Source organism: Medicago truncatula, chromosome 2, assembly GCF_003473485.1.
Source record: "Medicago truncatula cultivar Jemalong A17 chromosome 2, MtrunA17r5.0-ANR, whole genome shotgun sequence".
NCBI classification, from domain to species: domain Eukaryota; kingdom Viridiplantae; phylum Streptophyta; class Magnoliopsida; order Fabales; family Fabaceae; genus Medicago; species Medicago truncatula.
The window spans coordinates 49,424,663-49,442,900 of record NC_053043.1 but is presented as its reverse complement, the minus strand read 5'-3'; the positions used below and the strand labels follow the sequence as shown (position 1 = coordinate 49,442,900).

The window sequence follows — 18,238 nt, the reverse complement described above, 5'->3', positions numbered from 1 at the left end:
TTCATCTTTTTCAATATCATCGGCCTTCCTCTTGTAAAATGAATAGATTGTTTGACTCTTCATCTTGACTTTCATCTTGTCTTTTCTGTTGCAAAGAAACAAATTTATCAAAGTGATGTAAGAATATTGTTAAGACTCATAATGAAACAAATCTACAATTGACAATGGTACTGCTAATGTCTAATGAGAAACAAAACCATTGACAAGATCAAAAATCAAAATTTGAAGTTGAAATTAAATATTTTGCATATTAAATGGAGTTATCTTCAACACAATAGTCAATAGTAGTTGTATGAATTACACATTATACTAAAATATTTGTACAAAGGATTGTCAATTCTGTTGCAAAGTGTCTAGGGTAGCTCCTATATGCCAATTGCTCACTTACACTATTACACATTATACACATTGGCATTCATTCATGACTTGTTCCCTGTCATATTGAACATTCCACAACAGGCAGAACTGAGGTCTTTTATCCCTCCTGTCATATTGTTCCCTGCTTCTATCCCTAACATTCCTTCAAAATAATAAGAATGAAAAGAATACTAGCATAAAATTAGTGAAGTTGTTAAAGACAGACTTGGAAGCTCCCACAGATTGTACTTGTAAAGATTTATTTCTGCTATGAATGAAGCAGGAAGAGGAGATGAAGTCACTTTGTTTCTTACATTCTTCAAAGGATATTTTTAATCAGCATAATTACTTTGAAATTTAGGCAAAAGATTGAGTCTTGTGGTGACCAAAGTCAGGTTATATTATAGGATATACAACTCGGTATCAGAATGACCAAGTTTGTCAGTTTTATGCATTAAACTATCAAATATTTCTAAATCAAAATGCTTATCTGCTTCAAGTTGCAAGCAATACAGTTTTATTTCAAAATTAAAATATATGATGGTGGGTTAGAACTTCATATAATTGTAGATTCGTAGGACTCTCTGGGCATATATAATATTCAATGATACACTCATACACATAGTCAAAAATCAAAATCGTGATTATTCTTTGAAAATGACATTAGATTTAATTCCAACTATAAGCTAGCTATAATAGTCAAAAATCAAAAATCCCCTTTTGTTTTGATTAGGGTTATGGGAAAATTTAAATTGAAAACCAAATCAAATATCAAATTCATTAACAAACAAAACTAAATCAAAGAATCAGATATACACTTACATGTTTAACAGTTTTAGGGTTTGTAGAACGATTGAGACAAATGAAGAATCATAGTAGAGATCAATGTTGAGAGAGGAGATGGAGGCTTTGAGTTAGAAGGAGAGTTCGTCTGTCACGACCGATTGCCGGTGGATGAAGGTGATGTTGCCGCCTGTTGCCGCCGGTGGGTGAATCGTGAATGGGTGAGGATGAGAAAAGAAGCGCTTCTTTTCTTTCCAGTTCTGAGAAGAAGAAAAAAATACGAATGAGAGAGTGGGAGTTTGGGATAGTGGGTCGATGACATGGTTGTAAAATTAAAATTATATCAAGGGTATTATAGTAATTTCACAGAATTAATGGGTAGGCCATGACTATACCCTGTCCTCATGTGGCTCCGCCACTGACTACATATGTCCATACCATATTTCTTGCTCTTCTTTAAAGCAATGGTTATAGGGCACACAAAGTTTGGTTCATGTGTTAAGTGCGACTTAAAAGTTTCATATTTGAAGAAATAGCTGATATTGAGCAATACATATGTGAGATGATTCACTATATACCTAATTTATTGAGTTTTTTTTTTGGTAAAAATGTGATATTCAATCTTACTTGTATTATTGATTTTGGTTCAATATGTTGATCCACCTCAATGTAGACTCTTCCGAAAATTTTATGAAGTTCTCATGTGATTTATGGCGGATTCATACTTAATTTCTAGTAGAATGGTTCATATTTTGACGTCGATTGAAGTTGTACTTTCAAGTAGAAGGTTAGGGCTTTTTATCCGATGACCACTAAGATAAAAAAACTAATTGAAATTGATTCGACAAAAATAAAAGATAACACATATAATTTAAGTTTTAATATTGTTTTTTTTTCCTTCTTCAAACCGGTATTAATTAAGTCATTGTCTTGGTCATGAAGATGGATAATATACACTACGAGTTTGTACTTGCAAAAAACGGAATTGATTAATTGTAAACAATATTTAACACTTCCTCATCGTAGAAACAACCCTTGTTCGATGTGCAATTTATGCGTATTAACCATTGCCATTGATCATTACCTAGGTTGATACGAGGGGTGGCAAAATGGATGGATTGGATGAATATGGATTTGGATTCTAATGGATGGATAAAAAAAGGTCCATTAGTCCATTACAATCCACTATTCTTTTTTCTTAAAAAAAAACCATCGAGTCCATCCAATCTATCCATTATTAGATTTTAATGGATGGATAATCCATCCGATCCATAAATTAAAGTTTATAATTTTTTTTAAAGTGTATTATTTTTTTTTTGATAGGTGTATTATTTTTTTAAAGTGTATTAATTTTTTTGATAGGTGTATTATCAAAAAAAACTTATCTTGGACAAAATAACTTATTACATTCTCTTTTTAAAAAACAACTTATTTATGCAAAACAACTTATTAGGATCTCTTTTGAAAACCAACTTATTTATGCAAAACAACTTATTATGATCTCATTTTCAAAAACAGCTTATTCAAAACAGCTCATTTAAGCAAAACAACTTATTCTTATCTCATTTTCAAAAACAACTTCTTCAAAACATCTTATTTATGCAAAACAGCTTATTTCGATCTCATTTTTCAGAAATAGCTTATTTATGCAAAACAGCTTATTATGATCTCATTTTCAAAAACAGCTTATTCAAAACATCTTATTTATGCAAAACAACTTATTTCGATCTCATTTTCAGAAACAGCTTGTTTAAAACAGCTTAATTATGCAAAATAGCTTATTATGATCTCATTTTCAAATACAGCTTATTCAAAACAGCTTATTTATGCAAAACAACTTATTTCGATCTCATTTTCAGAAACAACTTATTCAAAACAGCTTATTTCTACAAAATAGCTTATTATGATCTCATTTTCAAAAACAGCTTATTCAAAACAGCTTAATTATGCAAAACACCTTATTATGATCTCATTTTCAAAAACAGCTTATTTATGTAAAACAGCTTATTTCGATCTCATTTTCAGAAACAACTTGTTCAAAACAGCTTAATTATGCAAAATAGCTTATTATGATCTCATTTTCAAAAACAGCTTATTTATGCAAAACAACTTATTTTGATCTCTTTTTCAGAAACAACTTATTAAAAACAGCTTATTTATGCAAAATAGCTTATTATGATCTCATTTTCAAAAACAGCTTATTCAAAATAGCTTAATTATGCAAAACACCTTATTCTAAGCTGTTTCGAAAAAGCTGTTTTTGAAAATGAGATTGTAATAAGTTGTTTTGCATAAATAAGCTGTTTTGCATGAATAAGTTGTTTTTGAAAATGAGATCGTAATAAGCTGTTTTGCATAAATAAGCTGTTTTGAATAAGCTGTTTTTGAAAATGAGATCATAATAAGTTGTTTTGCATAAATAAGCTGTTTTTGAAAATGAGATCATAATAAGCTATTTTGCATAATTAAGTTGGTTTGAATAAGTTGTTTTTGAAAATGAGATATTAATAAGTTGTTTTGCATAAATAAGTTGTTTTTGAAAATGAGATCGTAATAAGCTGTTTTGAATAAGTTATTTTTGAAAATGAGATCGTAATAAGCTGTTTTGCATAAATAAGCTGTTTTTGAAAATGAGATCATAATAAGCTGTTTTGCATAAATAAGTTGTCTTGAATAAGCTGTTTTTGAAAATGAGATCATAATAAGCTATTTTGCACAAATTTTTTTGTTTGATGGATGGATTGGATGGATTTTGTAGTGGATGGATTGGATGGATATAGATCTCATGGATCATATTGCCACCCCTACTTGATACTACGATCTCATGCTGGATTGTTTGTGACCAAAATCAGATATAGAGTTATATCGCGTAATATTATTGTAAAACAATAAATTGTGTTGTATAAATCAAATGATCTATTTGAAGCAATTGAGAAATCTTAACCTTCATAGAACATGAGAGAGAAACTAGGGTTGAAGCTCTTCTACATCTTACGGATGAGCGTTATGTTTGTCAGAGTGTGTGTTCAAATCTAATGGGATGACTTGATATACATACTCATCACTGGAGGCAGTACCTCTCAACAGCCTTACATAAGGGAACAATTCAACCTAGCACGGGTTGCTCCCAGTTGCATCACAATAATAAATATTCATCTATTTTAAGTTTAGTGCATTACTATAATTAAATTTAAATAGTTGATATACAAATTTATTATTTGAATTGTTTTTTTTGAACAAAAAATAATAAGATTAATATATTATTTTAACGGTTGATTAAGGCTAATCCATAAAATCCAACATATTACTCATGAAATGTATCCATCAAATGATCAAGGTATAAAAGAAATAAAAGGATGGGGTGTTGGATATGGGAGGCGCTCACACTTGAGAAGATTATTGGATTCAAGAATGAGTCGTTATATTCCACATCGACTATAAACAAGTTCGATGTTAGATAGGTCAGTTTTTTTAGGGGGCAATAGGTTAAGAGTTATAGAGTCAAAAGAAAAAGAAAGTTAAAACCATATCTTATTGAAGAATCGAATCAGAGAGCTCTTTATAAGAGAAGTGACACATATTCATAAATCACAATGTCTTAAGATTTTGGATATATCTAATTATAATTTGTGGTCATTGGTGAGCCCCGATCATCATTAACCCTTTTGTTGCTCCCGATGTTTTCCTAATTTCTTTAAGGAGACACTAACTCATATACCTAATACATTAAAGTTTTATGTGAAAATGTGATCGTTATTTTTTTTTGTATTTTAGGATCATTAGTTTGTATGTGAAAATGTGATCATTATTCTATTTTTTTTTTGTATTTTAGGATCATTTGTTTGTATGTGAAAATGTGATCATTATTTTATTTTTTTGTATTTTAGGATCATTAGTTTGTTCTTGCTTCTGACAAAACACATGATGAGATGTTAAACAAAACACATGATATACAATAAAACTAGTGAAGAAAACAGAGTAAGGGACAGACCAAACGAGAATATTTGGTGGTAGTTTACGGTCTTAGTGTACCGTTGTCGGCAAAACCAACCCCACGCACGGGCAAATGCCTTGACGATCAAAAGTGGTTAATTCCTAATGGCACCGGAAGGCTGAAATGGGACCACTAATGTACCTCAAGAAAAAGTACGAGGTTAAGTTTTTCTTTTGTCAAATATACACGAGGTTAAGTTTGTTTAACATATTCTTTTTTGTTCTCTAAAATGACATTACCACGTTCACTGTTATTTATAAGAGTAAAACTGGTACAGTTTTTTGAGAGAGGGTAGAATTGGTACTAAGTTACAAACTAAGACAGGCTATAATGTTATATGATTTTAAGTGGAGATCAATCGCTTTAAATAACTAAGGCAAGCTAATAATTTGTTATGTGAGCCTCAAAATTGAGTCAAAAGAATCTTAAAATTTTTTCAACGTTTCACTAAGATGAAAATTCACGAAAAAATATGAAATAAAAACGATATCTATTTAAAAACTACTTATTTAAATTAGGAAGTGAAAATGTGATGCAAATGAGTGATTTCGAACCAAAAAATAGGCCGAAGTTACTGCTCTTTAATAGATGAAAAAAAAAAAAAAGACGATTAGTTATCTCTTAAATTGCGAGAGATTGAAACACCCACACCCTCAATTTATTCTTGTGTAACACTAGTGTAATTGATCTCCTAGTATGTATCTATAGACCCATATGAAGATGAATCAAACTTCAAATGTTTAATACTTTAATATACTATTAGACCTATCAAACTTTTATTGAATATTTGTAAAACAAAACTCATCATATTACATTGTAAATTTAGTTATATCATATAAATTAGGGTTAAACATATTTTTATTCCCTACAAAATCACGATATTTTAAGTTTAGTCCCTAAAAAAAATCATGTTTAGTCCTTATTTGTATTTTATGAAGACTATTTTGAGGTCAAAGTGTCATTTTTTTGTAAAACATTTTAATTAGGGACTATTCCTACAAATTGCAATATTATGGAGAAATAAAATTACGATTAGAATTTAATAGAGACTAAACTTAAAAGTTTTGTGATTTTGTAGAGAATAAAACTAAAATATTTTGATATTTACTTAAAATAAATTAAATGCCGATCATTTATGTGTGATAAAAATGATGTATTTAGAGGCTTGCTCGGTCCTTTCCTCTTACCGTGGGATTTTTAGGGGTTTTATAGATTCAATTGTTGTTTTTTTTTTTTCCTAAAAAAAAAAAATTGTTGTTTTTTTCTTCTTCTACATGGAGAATGCGATCGCGTTTCAAGCTAGGTAATTATGGCATTGAAATTGTCTTTGATAAAGATTGACGTTGTCTTTGGTTGAAATGTGATTCCTTGCTTGTGGTGAAGGCTTTGAAGAACTCTTAGTCTATTTCGTAGAGATTAAAAAAATTAATGGGACAAACAATGCTTTGCATTATGCTCTCAAATGCAACTTGTCTATCATATTTGTGCTAACAAGTGAATAGCATTTGGCTTTTCATCTAGAAACTAGAAACTAGACCAGATGGATTCTTCAACGATTTATTTTTTAAGAAGATTTTTGCACAATCTTTCTTTATTTAGGTTTATTTGATGTTCTTTTCATGTGTTTTGGTCTATACCCCATGTTTGTTTCTCTCTTTCTTTTTTTAATAGATGGTCTTAGTAACAAATGTCTTTAGAACACTTATTAACATTTCTCTTTAATATAACACCCTTAGTTTACGACTTAAGATATTATAAGTTTTCTGATGCAAACATAATTGCGATGAAACAATTTAGCTTGTGGTAACAAAGTTTGCGTAAAAAAAAAAAAAAAATACCAAATCCCGACCCAGCAGTTCTTGGTGACATTCAATTAATTATCAATGTGTTGTTAAAGTTGAGCTCTTGAAAGAAAGAAAAAAAGAAAAGAAAAAAACATAGTGGAAAGCAGCTATTTCACTATAACACTTATGCCATACCTCATTGGTATATATGTGAAGTCTACGGTACTCAAGTTGCCCCTGAAATTAAACAGTCAATGCTCTCTTGCCTTTCCAATTTTAGAAGAGACTCCACTATTTTATTACACATTCCCTTGTGTCTAACTTCTACTATTTGCTTTCAAGTGCTTGACCAAATAAGTTACTTCAGTTGATTCTTAAGTAAAATGGAACAAGTTGTTTAAAATGGACCAACTGCTTATTGTTCTATTTCTCTAGAAATGTAAAAATGACGGTCATTATTTGTATTTCTTGATTTCTACATATGCAGCATTTTGTTCTAATGGATATAAAAACAAACGCAACAACGATGTAATTTTTGTGTCCATCTACTATGATTAATTAAAGGTAATTGCTTTATAGGTCATTCACATTGCTTAAAAATCCATCGAATTTATTGGATCGTAACTTCCAATCATATAAAATCTATTAGGAACTATGACTTGATTTTGATCGGAATGTACCTCTTGATCGTCATATTTAAGAGCTTGAGCAATCTAATTGACCTATAGAGCAATCACTCTTAGAAATCGCGGTTGGGTCTTACATCACCCCAAAAAAATCGACTTGTGATTGAGGATTGTCTCCACTTATTAACACTAGTTATGTAATCTCTTATCTGATGTGCGACTCTTTAACACACCCCTCACGCCCAGGACTAGACATATGTAGTTTGGATATAAATTGTGGGTGGCTCGATAGCAGAAGCATGATAGCAAATTAGCAGGTGACCCAATTGATCTTTGAGGAGACTCTGATACCATCTTATAAATCGTGGCACAACCCCACAAAACTGGTTTGTGAGGTGAGAATTGTCTACACTCATTAACATTTGTTTAGACAATCTTTTATCCGATGTGAGACTTTTTAACAATCATCATTGTTAGTTACTGATAACGCCTTGTATTTTTGGGTTATGAGAGATAATAGATCATGATATTGGACTTTGAGAAACAACGTAGGTATATGAGTTATTTCACTTTGAGAATTTCTTTTTCTACTTTACTAAGTTTTTGCGCGTCCAACGGGATTTTAGATTATATAATCCAAAAGGTGTAAAATGTTTTTTTATTTTATTTTATTTTTAAACTCTATAAACCCTCCATTTTGCAGATTAATTTTATAATCTGAAATAGGGAGTGTAAGAAGTTAGGAGGGTGGAAAACGACATTCTTACTCACAGGTATCGTTTTTGTTTTTTAAAAAGAACGTATATGGTTGAATTCCTAAAATAATTATAGACCTGAAAAAAAATATAGTTCAAATTTGCTCCATTATCAAACTTTATTTATTGTCCATTTATGAGAGATATATACAAGTGATAGATTATTGAGATCCATTTAAATAAGTGAGTCATACTAATGGGTTCCATTAATCTTCCTTTATGTGTCTATCTCTTATAAATAAAGAATAAATGAAACTTGAAAAACGAAGCTATTCAAGACCATTGAGTGATACTAATTTTTTGTTTCTATCTCTTATAAATAGAGAGTAAAGACTAATCAGTTATACTAATCTTTCTTCTGTTATCTCTTATAAATAGAGAGTAAGTGAAGTCTGATAAATGGAGCAAATTCAAACTTAAGAAACAATAACTTGAGATCTTCCAAAAACTAGAGAATATTTATAATTATACTCAGTGTTCCACAAATCGAGTGTTAACTCGTTAACTCGTTCGAGTTTACGTTTTTATGTGCTAAAAACGTGTTAACTCTATTTTTGGTAAAATCGGAAAGTTTGACGAGTTTGACCGAGTTAACATGTGTTAAACTCGGTAAACTCGTGTAAACTCGGGTAAAATCGGAGTTTGAAAGAGTTTGAATTGTTGTTGTAAAATCAGGTAAACACGTGTTTACCGAGTTTACCCGAGTTTACACGAGTAAACTCGTCAACATCGGGTTAACCATGAGTTTGAATTGTTGTGGTCAAACTCCGATTTTACCCGAGTAAACTCGTCAAAATCGGGTAAACTCGAGTAAAATTACCACGATTATGAATTGTTGTGGTGGTTTGTTTGCTTGGGTGTTACATAGAGGACATTGGTTCAACTCCCACAAGGACTATGGATGGATTAGATCCATCCACCATATTTTAAAAATCTAATTAATCACCTCTTTAAATAAAATTAAAAAAAATTCAATGGATAATTTCAAAAAATATTAATCTTTTATATTTAAATAATTATATATTTGATAAAATAAAATAAAATAAAATTTTAATATTTAAATATTATTGTTTGTTCAAAAAAAATATTTAAATATTATTAATTTAACATATTATTGAAATATTATTTAATATTATTTTATTATAGGTGGTGGTCAACGACAGAGCTTGACTGGTCAACGTTGAGGATCAATTGTCAACCACCATGGACCACCGTAGAGCCATCGCCATCGCCAAAATTTTGGCTGATCCACCACCATTCGCTGCCGAAGAGCCACCGTGGTCAACGCCGGCTGCGGTTGACCACTACCACCACCACCACTTTCCACCATATTATATCAATTATTTAATATTTAGTAATTATTATATTATTTAGGCTTATGGTAAAAAAATCATGGGGCTAAAAAAAAAGTATTGGGCTTAGTTATATAAAGTTTATTTGGATTGAATTTACTAAAAAAGCCACTTTAATAAATAATACACCTCTACTTATAAAATAAAACATTTTGATTTATGGATTGGATGGACATAGTACTTAGTGGATGGATTTGATGGTTTTTTTTAAGCAAAAAAAAAATAATGGATTGTAATGGACTATTAGATCTTTTTTGATTCATCCATTAAGATCCAAATCCATATTCATCCAATCCATCCATTTTGCCACCCCTAGTTTGAGGGGTTGTCTAACCGCTACAACAGCCATAAAACATGTGATGTGTTGTGACTAATATGCTAGTTATAGAGAAGTTGGGGGGTGCAATGGCACCTGCGGGTCTCCAAGGAGATCCGCCAATGAATATAGATGTTTGGTTTTGAAAAATGTAATATCGATACCCCAACGAATAGAGATTATTCTCTATTGGTATAGATTGGATCTTCGAGTTTATTGTGTCATTGGTTTGTTTCTTACGATTCTCTATAATAATTAAAATTTCATGAGTACAACATATTTTTAAGAAAAAACATTAATAATAAGGTGTGAAATAATAAAAAAAATATATAATGATTTGATTTGAGTCTCTAGTGATCAGTATTGAATGACGTGAAATCAATACTTGAATCAATAAATGACATGACTTGTTTGATTTTTTAAAAAAAAATGTTTGGTTTGATTGTTTGATTCGGTTTAAGACCAAATATAGAAGGGAAAAACTTAATCAATTTGCATTTGGCGTACACGCTACAATTTGGTTCATATGAATTGGATGTTTCAATTGCTCAAATCATTGATTTGATTCTTACACTCCTATCACAAGCCTTTAAATTATGCACCCGCACAAATAAGTGGGGGTCGAGGTTCGAATGGATGTTTCAATTGCTCAAATCATTGATTCGATTCTTACACTCGTATCACAAGCCTTTAAATTATGCATCCGCACAAATAAGTGGAGGATCGAGGTTCGAATTCAGCATAACAATTACATCGTTTTATCATTTTTCTTAAAATACCTTCGCTCACTTTTTAATTCTTTTCCCACACTCACATGTTTAAATGATGGTGAGACCTGGGCTGCCTTAAAAAGAGCTGTGCACTAACCATCAATGAAAATTCCTTTAAAAAAAAACTATCGATGAAAATTAGATGAATAAATTATTAAATTTACACTGCTTACCAATCACAATTTTTCAAAAGACGGTGTAAAAAATAATAATTTCAAATCCGTTCATATCTCCTTTATTACTGTAATCCGTTCCTATCTTTATGCATGCATCAGTTTCAAATTAAAATCCAATATCACTAATAAGTTTATTAAGATCACTAAGCAAATCACGTGTCATATTAATTTTGAGCACCCCTAGGAGTCAAACAAAACCATTGGAAATTGCATTATTTGACATGAAAATTCCATTGATCGGTTCTTCCTAACCCCATTTGGAAAGGTCCTTTTCAACAAGTATTGTTTCAGAACAAATGAATCATCTTTAACACAGAAACTGTCATTGTCTGCAAGAGAAATCACTGTTCAAAGATCTTTTCTACCACAAGTTAAAATCCAAAATCTCTAACTCATTTTCACCAGGGCCTAAAAGGGTGTTACTGAAAGGTTCCTATTCCAACTTTGAACAAAGAGGTTTTTTATTTTTTTTATAATTTGTAAAAAAATACTTAAAATTTAAGCATGGAAAACTAGGAATTATTATGTTCCTTTGTACTTTGTAGGGTAATTATTGATGGTCTTTCTATTTTTTTGAATTTAAGAAGTTCTTAGGCTTTTTCCAAGTAATTATTACCACTTTTTCAATTTCACCTTTGTTCTTTGTTTTTAATTCGTAACCTTTGTCTCATATGTTCATCAAGTGTGTCAGAAGTTTGTCCTTTAATATTTAATTTATTAGAATAATGATTATTATTTTAAAATTTGATGATTCTGTTTATTAGTATTATATAGTGTTTATATTTCCATTGCATCCATAACTTGCTTTCATCAATTCTCTATTTTCAATTTGAGGTATAGATTCTGCTATATTATTATTATTTGGAGATATTCTGGCACTAAATTCCACTTTGTTCATAAAATTTGTGACAATTTTTCTATAAATTATACTACATTAGGCACCACTTGTATTCATTGGGTTATTACACTTGTTCACCTTGCATTACATTTTTACACACTTATTATTATTCTCTATTCTTATAGAAACTCACACTTTGTCTTTTTATCACATTTGAGTTTAACTTTGAAATTGTTCTTCACTTCAGATTGTGACGCACACAAAAAAAAAAGTGTAATTATGGGAAAAGCTAGTAGATGGTTGAAGGGTTTGTTTGGAATGAAAAAAGAGAAGGAATATAGTAACAAATCAGGACCATTGGTTCTTGACAAGAAGGAGAAGAAAAGATCAGGGAAGAATGATAATCACATTGACCATCAGACTAGTGCTCCAGCTTTTGATGATGCTTGGTACAAATCCTATGTTGCTGAAAAACAGAAACAGAATGAGCATAACAAAAATGCAATTTTTGTGAGGTCATTAAGCCATGGCAGTGGCAGAAAGTCATTGTTATTTGGAAGCAAAGAGATGTTGGCTGCTGTGAAGATTCAAACTTTTTTCAGAGGCTATTTGGTATGTGAATGTCACCAACTTTTGTATTCTAGGAAAGTTTATGTTAAATTGTTTTAGGAATGTTTTTATTTGCTCATATGTTGTCTCTTTCCACAAATTAATGTCATTTTCTGAATTTGATTGTTTTGTAAATGGTAATGCTTCTAGCTTTGTCTACGTGACACATACTTTTTTGATTGTTATTGATTCTTAGTGCATGTTTAGATTTACGGTGAGTTTAACAAAATCACGTGACACTGTAATTTTGTCGAACCTTGAAAATATAGTAGTTTTTACCAAAATCAAGGCGGCATTAATGTCCGTCCAAACATGAGCTTAGCTATGAATGAAACAGTACATCTTTCATTTTTAGTATCATCATCTAATGCAAACATATTGTTGTGCTATAGTATTGTAGTGTGTTCTGTTAGCAATTCAATTCAAATTTTGTATCATTTGTTGCATTCAGGCGCGAAAGGCTCGTAGAGCACTAAAAGGATTGGTTAGGATCCAAGCTCTTGTTAGAGGGTTCCTAGTTAGAAAAAGAGTTGCAGCAACACTTCATAGTATGCAAGCTCTAATGAGAGCTCAAGCTGTTGTCCAGTCAAGACGAGCCCGTAATTCCATCGACAAGGAGAACATGTGTCAGCCAGAAATCCGTGGACGAAAACATGTGGTAATTAAATCAACTTCTTGATTCCTGTATGCCAATTCAATTGGATTTCATCAAAATTTTAGTCTTTATTTACTCTAGTGTTTTTTTTTTCTCTCTCGTAGCAAATGTTCGATGAAACTAGAAATCGACAACACAATAAATGGCTTCCCAATTCCTCAAGTAGATTTGCACAGAACCCGAAAGTTGTTCTGATTGATCCTCACAAGTCTGGTTCGAGATCTGCAATGTCCGAATACGGAGATGATTTGTATGACTCCTATGAAGCAACATCTCTTCCTTGTCAAATTCCGCGTCGAATCTCAGTTCATGATTGCCAATATTCTCAAGATTTTGATTGGTGCAACAATAATGTTAACGATGAACGCAGACTCTACACAGCTCATAGCACTCCTCGATTAGTGAATTCTTCGCAAGCTAATCCTCTGGCGAAGAGTGTTTCAGAAGATACCAGCTTGTTCATGCCTTACTCAAATTTTCCTAACTACATGGCTAATACTCATTCATCTAAGGGAAGAGTGGTAAGGTCTCACAGTGCTCCAAAGCAAAGACCTGACCTCAAGAAAAGGGCTCCTCTTGATGAAATAATGGCCACAAGAAATAGCATAAGTTGTGTTAGAATGCATTGGTAATTCAATCAACATTAGTTGTGTTAGAATGCCTTACTTTGGAACTTGTGTTTCCTCTTGTGCTTGCTTACAGCTTATAGCCAATGGAATATGATATCCATTTTCTATCTTGTGCTTTTTTTTCATTCAAATGATTTACTTCTTTCAAAGAAATTGGTTAGTTTATCAATTTTATGGTACAGATATGGAAACTAATCGAAGGATGGTCTGTGGTTGATTATAAATTTATAATTCAAACCATTTCATAGTATTTATTTGTCTTAACAATCCAAATTTTAAGGCGAAATCGGCCCTCATAATTCGGGCAAATAAAGTTCGATCGATATTTGTTTTAAATCAAATAGTCTTTATAAATTCTTTTATGAAAACTAAATTTATATTAGGAAAGCAATCATTCATACAAAGTTATGTAAACTCGGCAACCTTAACAATGATTTATGATGGAATTTTCATATAATATATTTATATACAAAAAAATCAAACTTGAATCCATGTTACAATTAGTGCAAATAGAAAATAGAGAATTGCTGTTGGCACATGTTGTTTGGCTGAGAAACACGAGTAAATTACTCAAATACCTCTCGACAGTTAGCTGCCGAATTCTGAAGAAACTGGCTCGGCAGTTAACTGCCGAAATTCAGTTTCACCCATCTCCATCGGCACTTAAGTACCGAGGAGTTGTAAACGCCACACCCTTCTTTCTTCATTGTCTTCTTCACAAATATCTCAATCTCTAGTTTCTTCTCTATGCTTTTTCTTTTTGCAATCTTAATTATTCATTCTCAATTATAACATAGTATAAAGCTATTAATTTCATAGGCTATGATGAATCATAGAGATAGTCATGCACCACTTTAATTTCCTGTGCTGATAACTTTCTTATACCCATTATTTTTCAGAGTCTTTTATTCCTTCAATTATCATAGTTCTTTTGACTCAACGCCACACCCTTTTATTTCCTTCATTTTTCTGATGGTTCTTCCATCAGCAATTAACTTGTGTCAATTTTTTGAACAGTTTTCTTCAATTCATTTTCCAATTTATTTGTTTCAATGAATCTATAGAATTTACAATCTTCAATTTCTGTTACCTCTTGCAAAATGTAGCAGTGTTTGATTTGAAAGAAGAAGAAAAGTGAAGTTTGTGGTTGTGAAAGAAAGAAAACAAAAAAAAAAAAAAAAAGCTATTGAAGTGGAAGAAGAAGAACACGTTATTTTTCCTTCCTTTTTTTCATTCCTCGGCAGTTAACTGCCGCTGGTTTACTAAAAACTTCGGCAGTTTACTGCCGAAGGGCATTTTCGTAAAATATTCGTGTGGTACAGCCAAACCAAATGTGGGAACAACAATTCTCTAGAAAATATGGCAACCTCATTGGTAAGAATTTTTTAATTTTTTTGATGAATTAAGAATTTGTATAACTGAAGTGGAAGTAATAAATTTGCACCACATTGTATATAGCAGGCTAGAAACATTTTGCCAACCTGCCTTCGCCATTTTAACATATATATATAATTGCATTTAGCTATGAAAATAATCAAGTGAATAATCTCAAGTGATTTATAGACTTAATTTAAGGACAAATTGTTCGAAAAAAACCGGACTCAAATTCCATTAAAACTACTTTTTGGATAGAATTTACTTACCTCCAATTTAACTCTCGATCATAAGAATCTCATTACGTTTGAAACTGCAAAGTTAAAAAAAATAGAAGAGAATTTTATGTTTAAGTTATTTTTAGATCATTCATCCGTAATGGATTGTTCCTTGTGGAGCTTGTAATAAGCTCAAAATTATATATGTCATTATTTTGTTGCTATTTGCACTTTTATATATAGCATAGCTGCATAGCATTTGATTGGATGAATAAATTCTCTACTTCATTTTAGCGTAGTAAATAAATCACAGAACTGAACAATATTCTCGTTCATTAGTCAAAACCTTCACACTTTCAAATATATAATTGCAGCGAAATAAAGCATCAAGGCCCATTAGCTCAGTTGGTTAGAGCGTCGTGCTAATAACGCGAAGGTCGCAGGTTCGAAACCTGCATGGGCCACTTTTTTACTTTATTAATGTAAAAGCTGTTTTATTTTTGAAAACGTGATATGTGCACTAAAACCATTTTTATTTTTTTTTTAAGGATAAAACCATTTGTTTTTTTTTCATTTTTTATGAAACATAAAAGTTTTTTCTACAAATACTACATGTATAGAGTCGTTAGAAACAACAATTCGTAGGTTGTTAACTAATAACTTGGTTAAGATTTTGTGTCAAAAAATTGGGTATAGGTTTTGATATTGTACATAATTAATCATAGAACTTTTATTCATATAAAACGATTATAATAGTTTACAATTAACATTAAGAGTGTTTTAAAATAACTTTTATACTGGAATTTAAATAACTTTTGAAAAAAATAATAATCAACATTTGGAGTTTGTAATGTAATAACAATATTGTTTGCAATGTCATGACTAAAAATTGGATGGTTACTAATAAAAAGAAGATTGGATGATTATAATATAATTAATATGTTTGATAATTAAGATTTAAATGACGACACGTTGATTCTTGGTGTGAAGAGTTGGGCCAATGTTCGGGCGATGAGAGCGGTGTTGGTGTTGTTTGAGGCCATGTCTTGCTTGAAAGTAAACTTTCATAAAAGCATGTTGGTGGGTGTCAATGTTTCTGATTCCTGGCTGAATGAGGCAGCTTCTATTCTCTGTTGTCGTGTGGGGAAAGTGTCGTTTGTGTATTTGGGTCTTTCTATCGGGGGTGATCCACGTCGATTGATCTTTTGGGAACCTCTTCTGCGTAGCATTAAATCGAGATTATCTGGGTTCAATAGTCGGTTTTTATCGTTTGGTGGCAGGTTAGTTCTTCTAAAGTCTGTTTTTATCTCTCTACCTGTCTATGCTCTTTCCTTCTTCAAGGCTCCGTCAGGTATAATTTCTTCCCTTGACTCTATTTTTACTAAAAAATTTTGGGGGGGCTGTGAGGATTATAGGAAACTTTCTTGGGTCAGTTGGACCACTATTTGTTCTCGGAGGGAGGTCGGAGGATTGGGTATGCGGAGGTTGAGGGAGTTTAATGTTGCGTTGTTAGGCAAATGGTGTTGGCGTTTATTGGTGGAGAGGAGTAGTTTGTGGTATAGGGTGTTGGTGGCGAGATATGGCGAGGAGGATGGGAGGTTGGAGGTTGGGGGCCGGAGTGGTTCTTCTTGGTGGCGAGAGATCGCTAATATTAGGGACGGGTTAGGTGGTGTCGGAGGCGGGTGGTTTCAGGAGGGTGTGTCTCGTTTGGTGGGAGACGGGGATGATACCCTTTTTTGGCATGATTCGTGGTTAAGTGGTGTGCCGTTTAGTGTGCGCTTTAGGCGCCTTTTTGATCTTGCGGTTGATAAATCTTGTACGGTTGCTTCCATGTTTTCTGCTGGGTGGGAGGTTGGGGGAGCGGGTTGGAGTTGGAGAAGGGGGTTGTGGGTGTGGGAGGAGGAGATGCTAGGGGAGTGTATTATTTTACTTGGTAATGTTTCTTTGCAGTGTAATGTAAAAGACACTTGGAGATGGCATCTGGATCCTTATGCAGGTTATACAGTTCGTAGCGCTTATCATTTACTGACTTCTTCGGACACTCCTCAGGTGGAAGGTGCAGATGCTCTAGTTTGGCATAAACATGTTCCACTTAAGGTCTCAATTTTTACTTGGAGGTTGGTAAAGAATAGGTTGCCTACAAGGTCAAACCCGATGCATCGCGGTATTCTCTTAGATTCGGATGCGGGTTGTTTGTTAGGATGCGGCCATATCGAGACGTCTCAGCATTTATTTGTCTTATGGTTTTTATGGCACTTTGTGGTGTAAGGTGCGGTCTTGGCTTGGTGTCTCAGGCCCAGACACCATTACTGTATCAGATCATTTCCTTCAGTTCTCTCATTCCGCAGGTGGAGCTTGAGCAAGGTGCTCTTTTTTGCAGCTTCTTTGGTTGCTTAGTGTGTGGATCATTTGGAATGACCGTAATCAAAGGTTGTTCAACAATACATGTAGCTCCATTGATCAGTTGTTGGATAAAGTCGAGCGGTACTCCCTTTGGTGGCTAAAAGCTAATAATGTTGTTTTTGTTTTTGGTTCCCAATTGTGGTGGTCAAGTCCTTTGGTTTTTTTGGGACTTGGCTAATTTTTGTTTTGTTTGACTTTGTATATTTGTAATTTAAAATCCATTTTTGATTGTTAAAAAAAAAAAGATTTAAATGATTTTTCAAACAGTGTTATTTAAGTAAAGTGATTTTTCAAACAATGGTTAGGTCACACGCAAATATTGTTACCAATGTGTTAACTAGAGCGGCAAGATTTTGATTTTTATACTTGTCTCTGCATCTTTCATTATAGGCGAACCAAATTCCTTGCTATCAAAATAACATTTAAAATATTGAAATTAAATAACAACATGAGCAACACTCGGATAAACCACAGGGATAACATAAATCAATTAAACTGGACATGTTTAATGTTTAAGTACTAAAATATCAGTATACATCAAAGTCAAAGGAAAACAACATAAACATATAAAAAAATGTGACAATGTGTTGCAGCCTATA

General features: G+C 32.1%; 1 protein-coding gene and 2 non-coding genes across 3 annotated transcripts; all 3 read left to right on the top strand.

The window, feature by feature from the left end:
- Positions 1-11,781: 11,781 nt before the first annotated feature.
- LOC11425914 (uncharacterized) lies at positions 11,782-13,811 on the top strand. The gene is made up of 3 exons (XM_003597617.3): positions 11,782-12,363; positions 12,812-13,018; positions 13,120-13,811. The coding sequence occupies exons 1-3, from the start codon at positions 12,031-12,033 to the stop codon at positions 13,645-13,647; spliced, it is 1,068 nt and encodes a 355-aa protein (XP_003597665.1). The 5' UTR covers positions 11,782-12,030; the 3' UTR covers positions 13,648-13,811.
- A 650-nt stretch (positions 13,812-14,461) lies between these two features.
- On the top strand, positions 14,462-14,548 carry LOC112419616 (small nucleolar RNA Z221/R21b). Its single transcript, XR_003009741.1, has one exon. It is a non-coding gene; the product is annotated as a small nucleolar RNA Z221/R21b (small nucleolar RNA).
- A 1,078-nt stretch (positions 14,549-15,626) lies between these two features.
- Positions 15,627-15,700, top strand: TRNAI-AAU (transfer RNA isoleucine (anticodon AAU)). The gene has a single exon. It is a non-coding gene; the product is annotated as a tRNA-Ile (tRNA).
- The last annotated feature ends 2,538 nt before the right edge of the window (positions 15,701-18,238 follow it).

Excerpts from the sequence above, each read along its gene's own strand:
- LOC11425914 (XM_003597617.3), top strand. The coding sequence starts at position 12,031 with ATGGGAAAAGCTAGTAGATGGTTGAAGGGTTTGTTTGGAATGAAAAAA. Across the intron at positions 12,364-12,811 it reads CTTTTTTCAGAGGCTATTTG|GCGCGAAAGGCTCGTAGAGC; the intron begins GTATGTGAATGT and ends TGTTGCATTCAG. Across the intron at positions 13,019-13,119 it reads TCCGTGGACGAAAACATGTG|CAAATGTTCGATGAAACTAG; the intron begins GTAATTAAATCA and ends TCTCTCTCGTAG.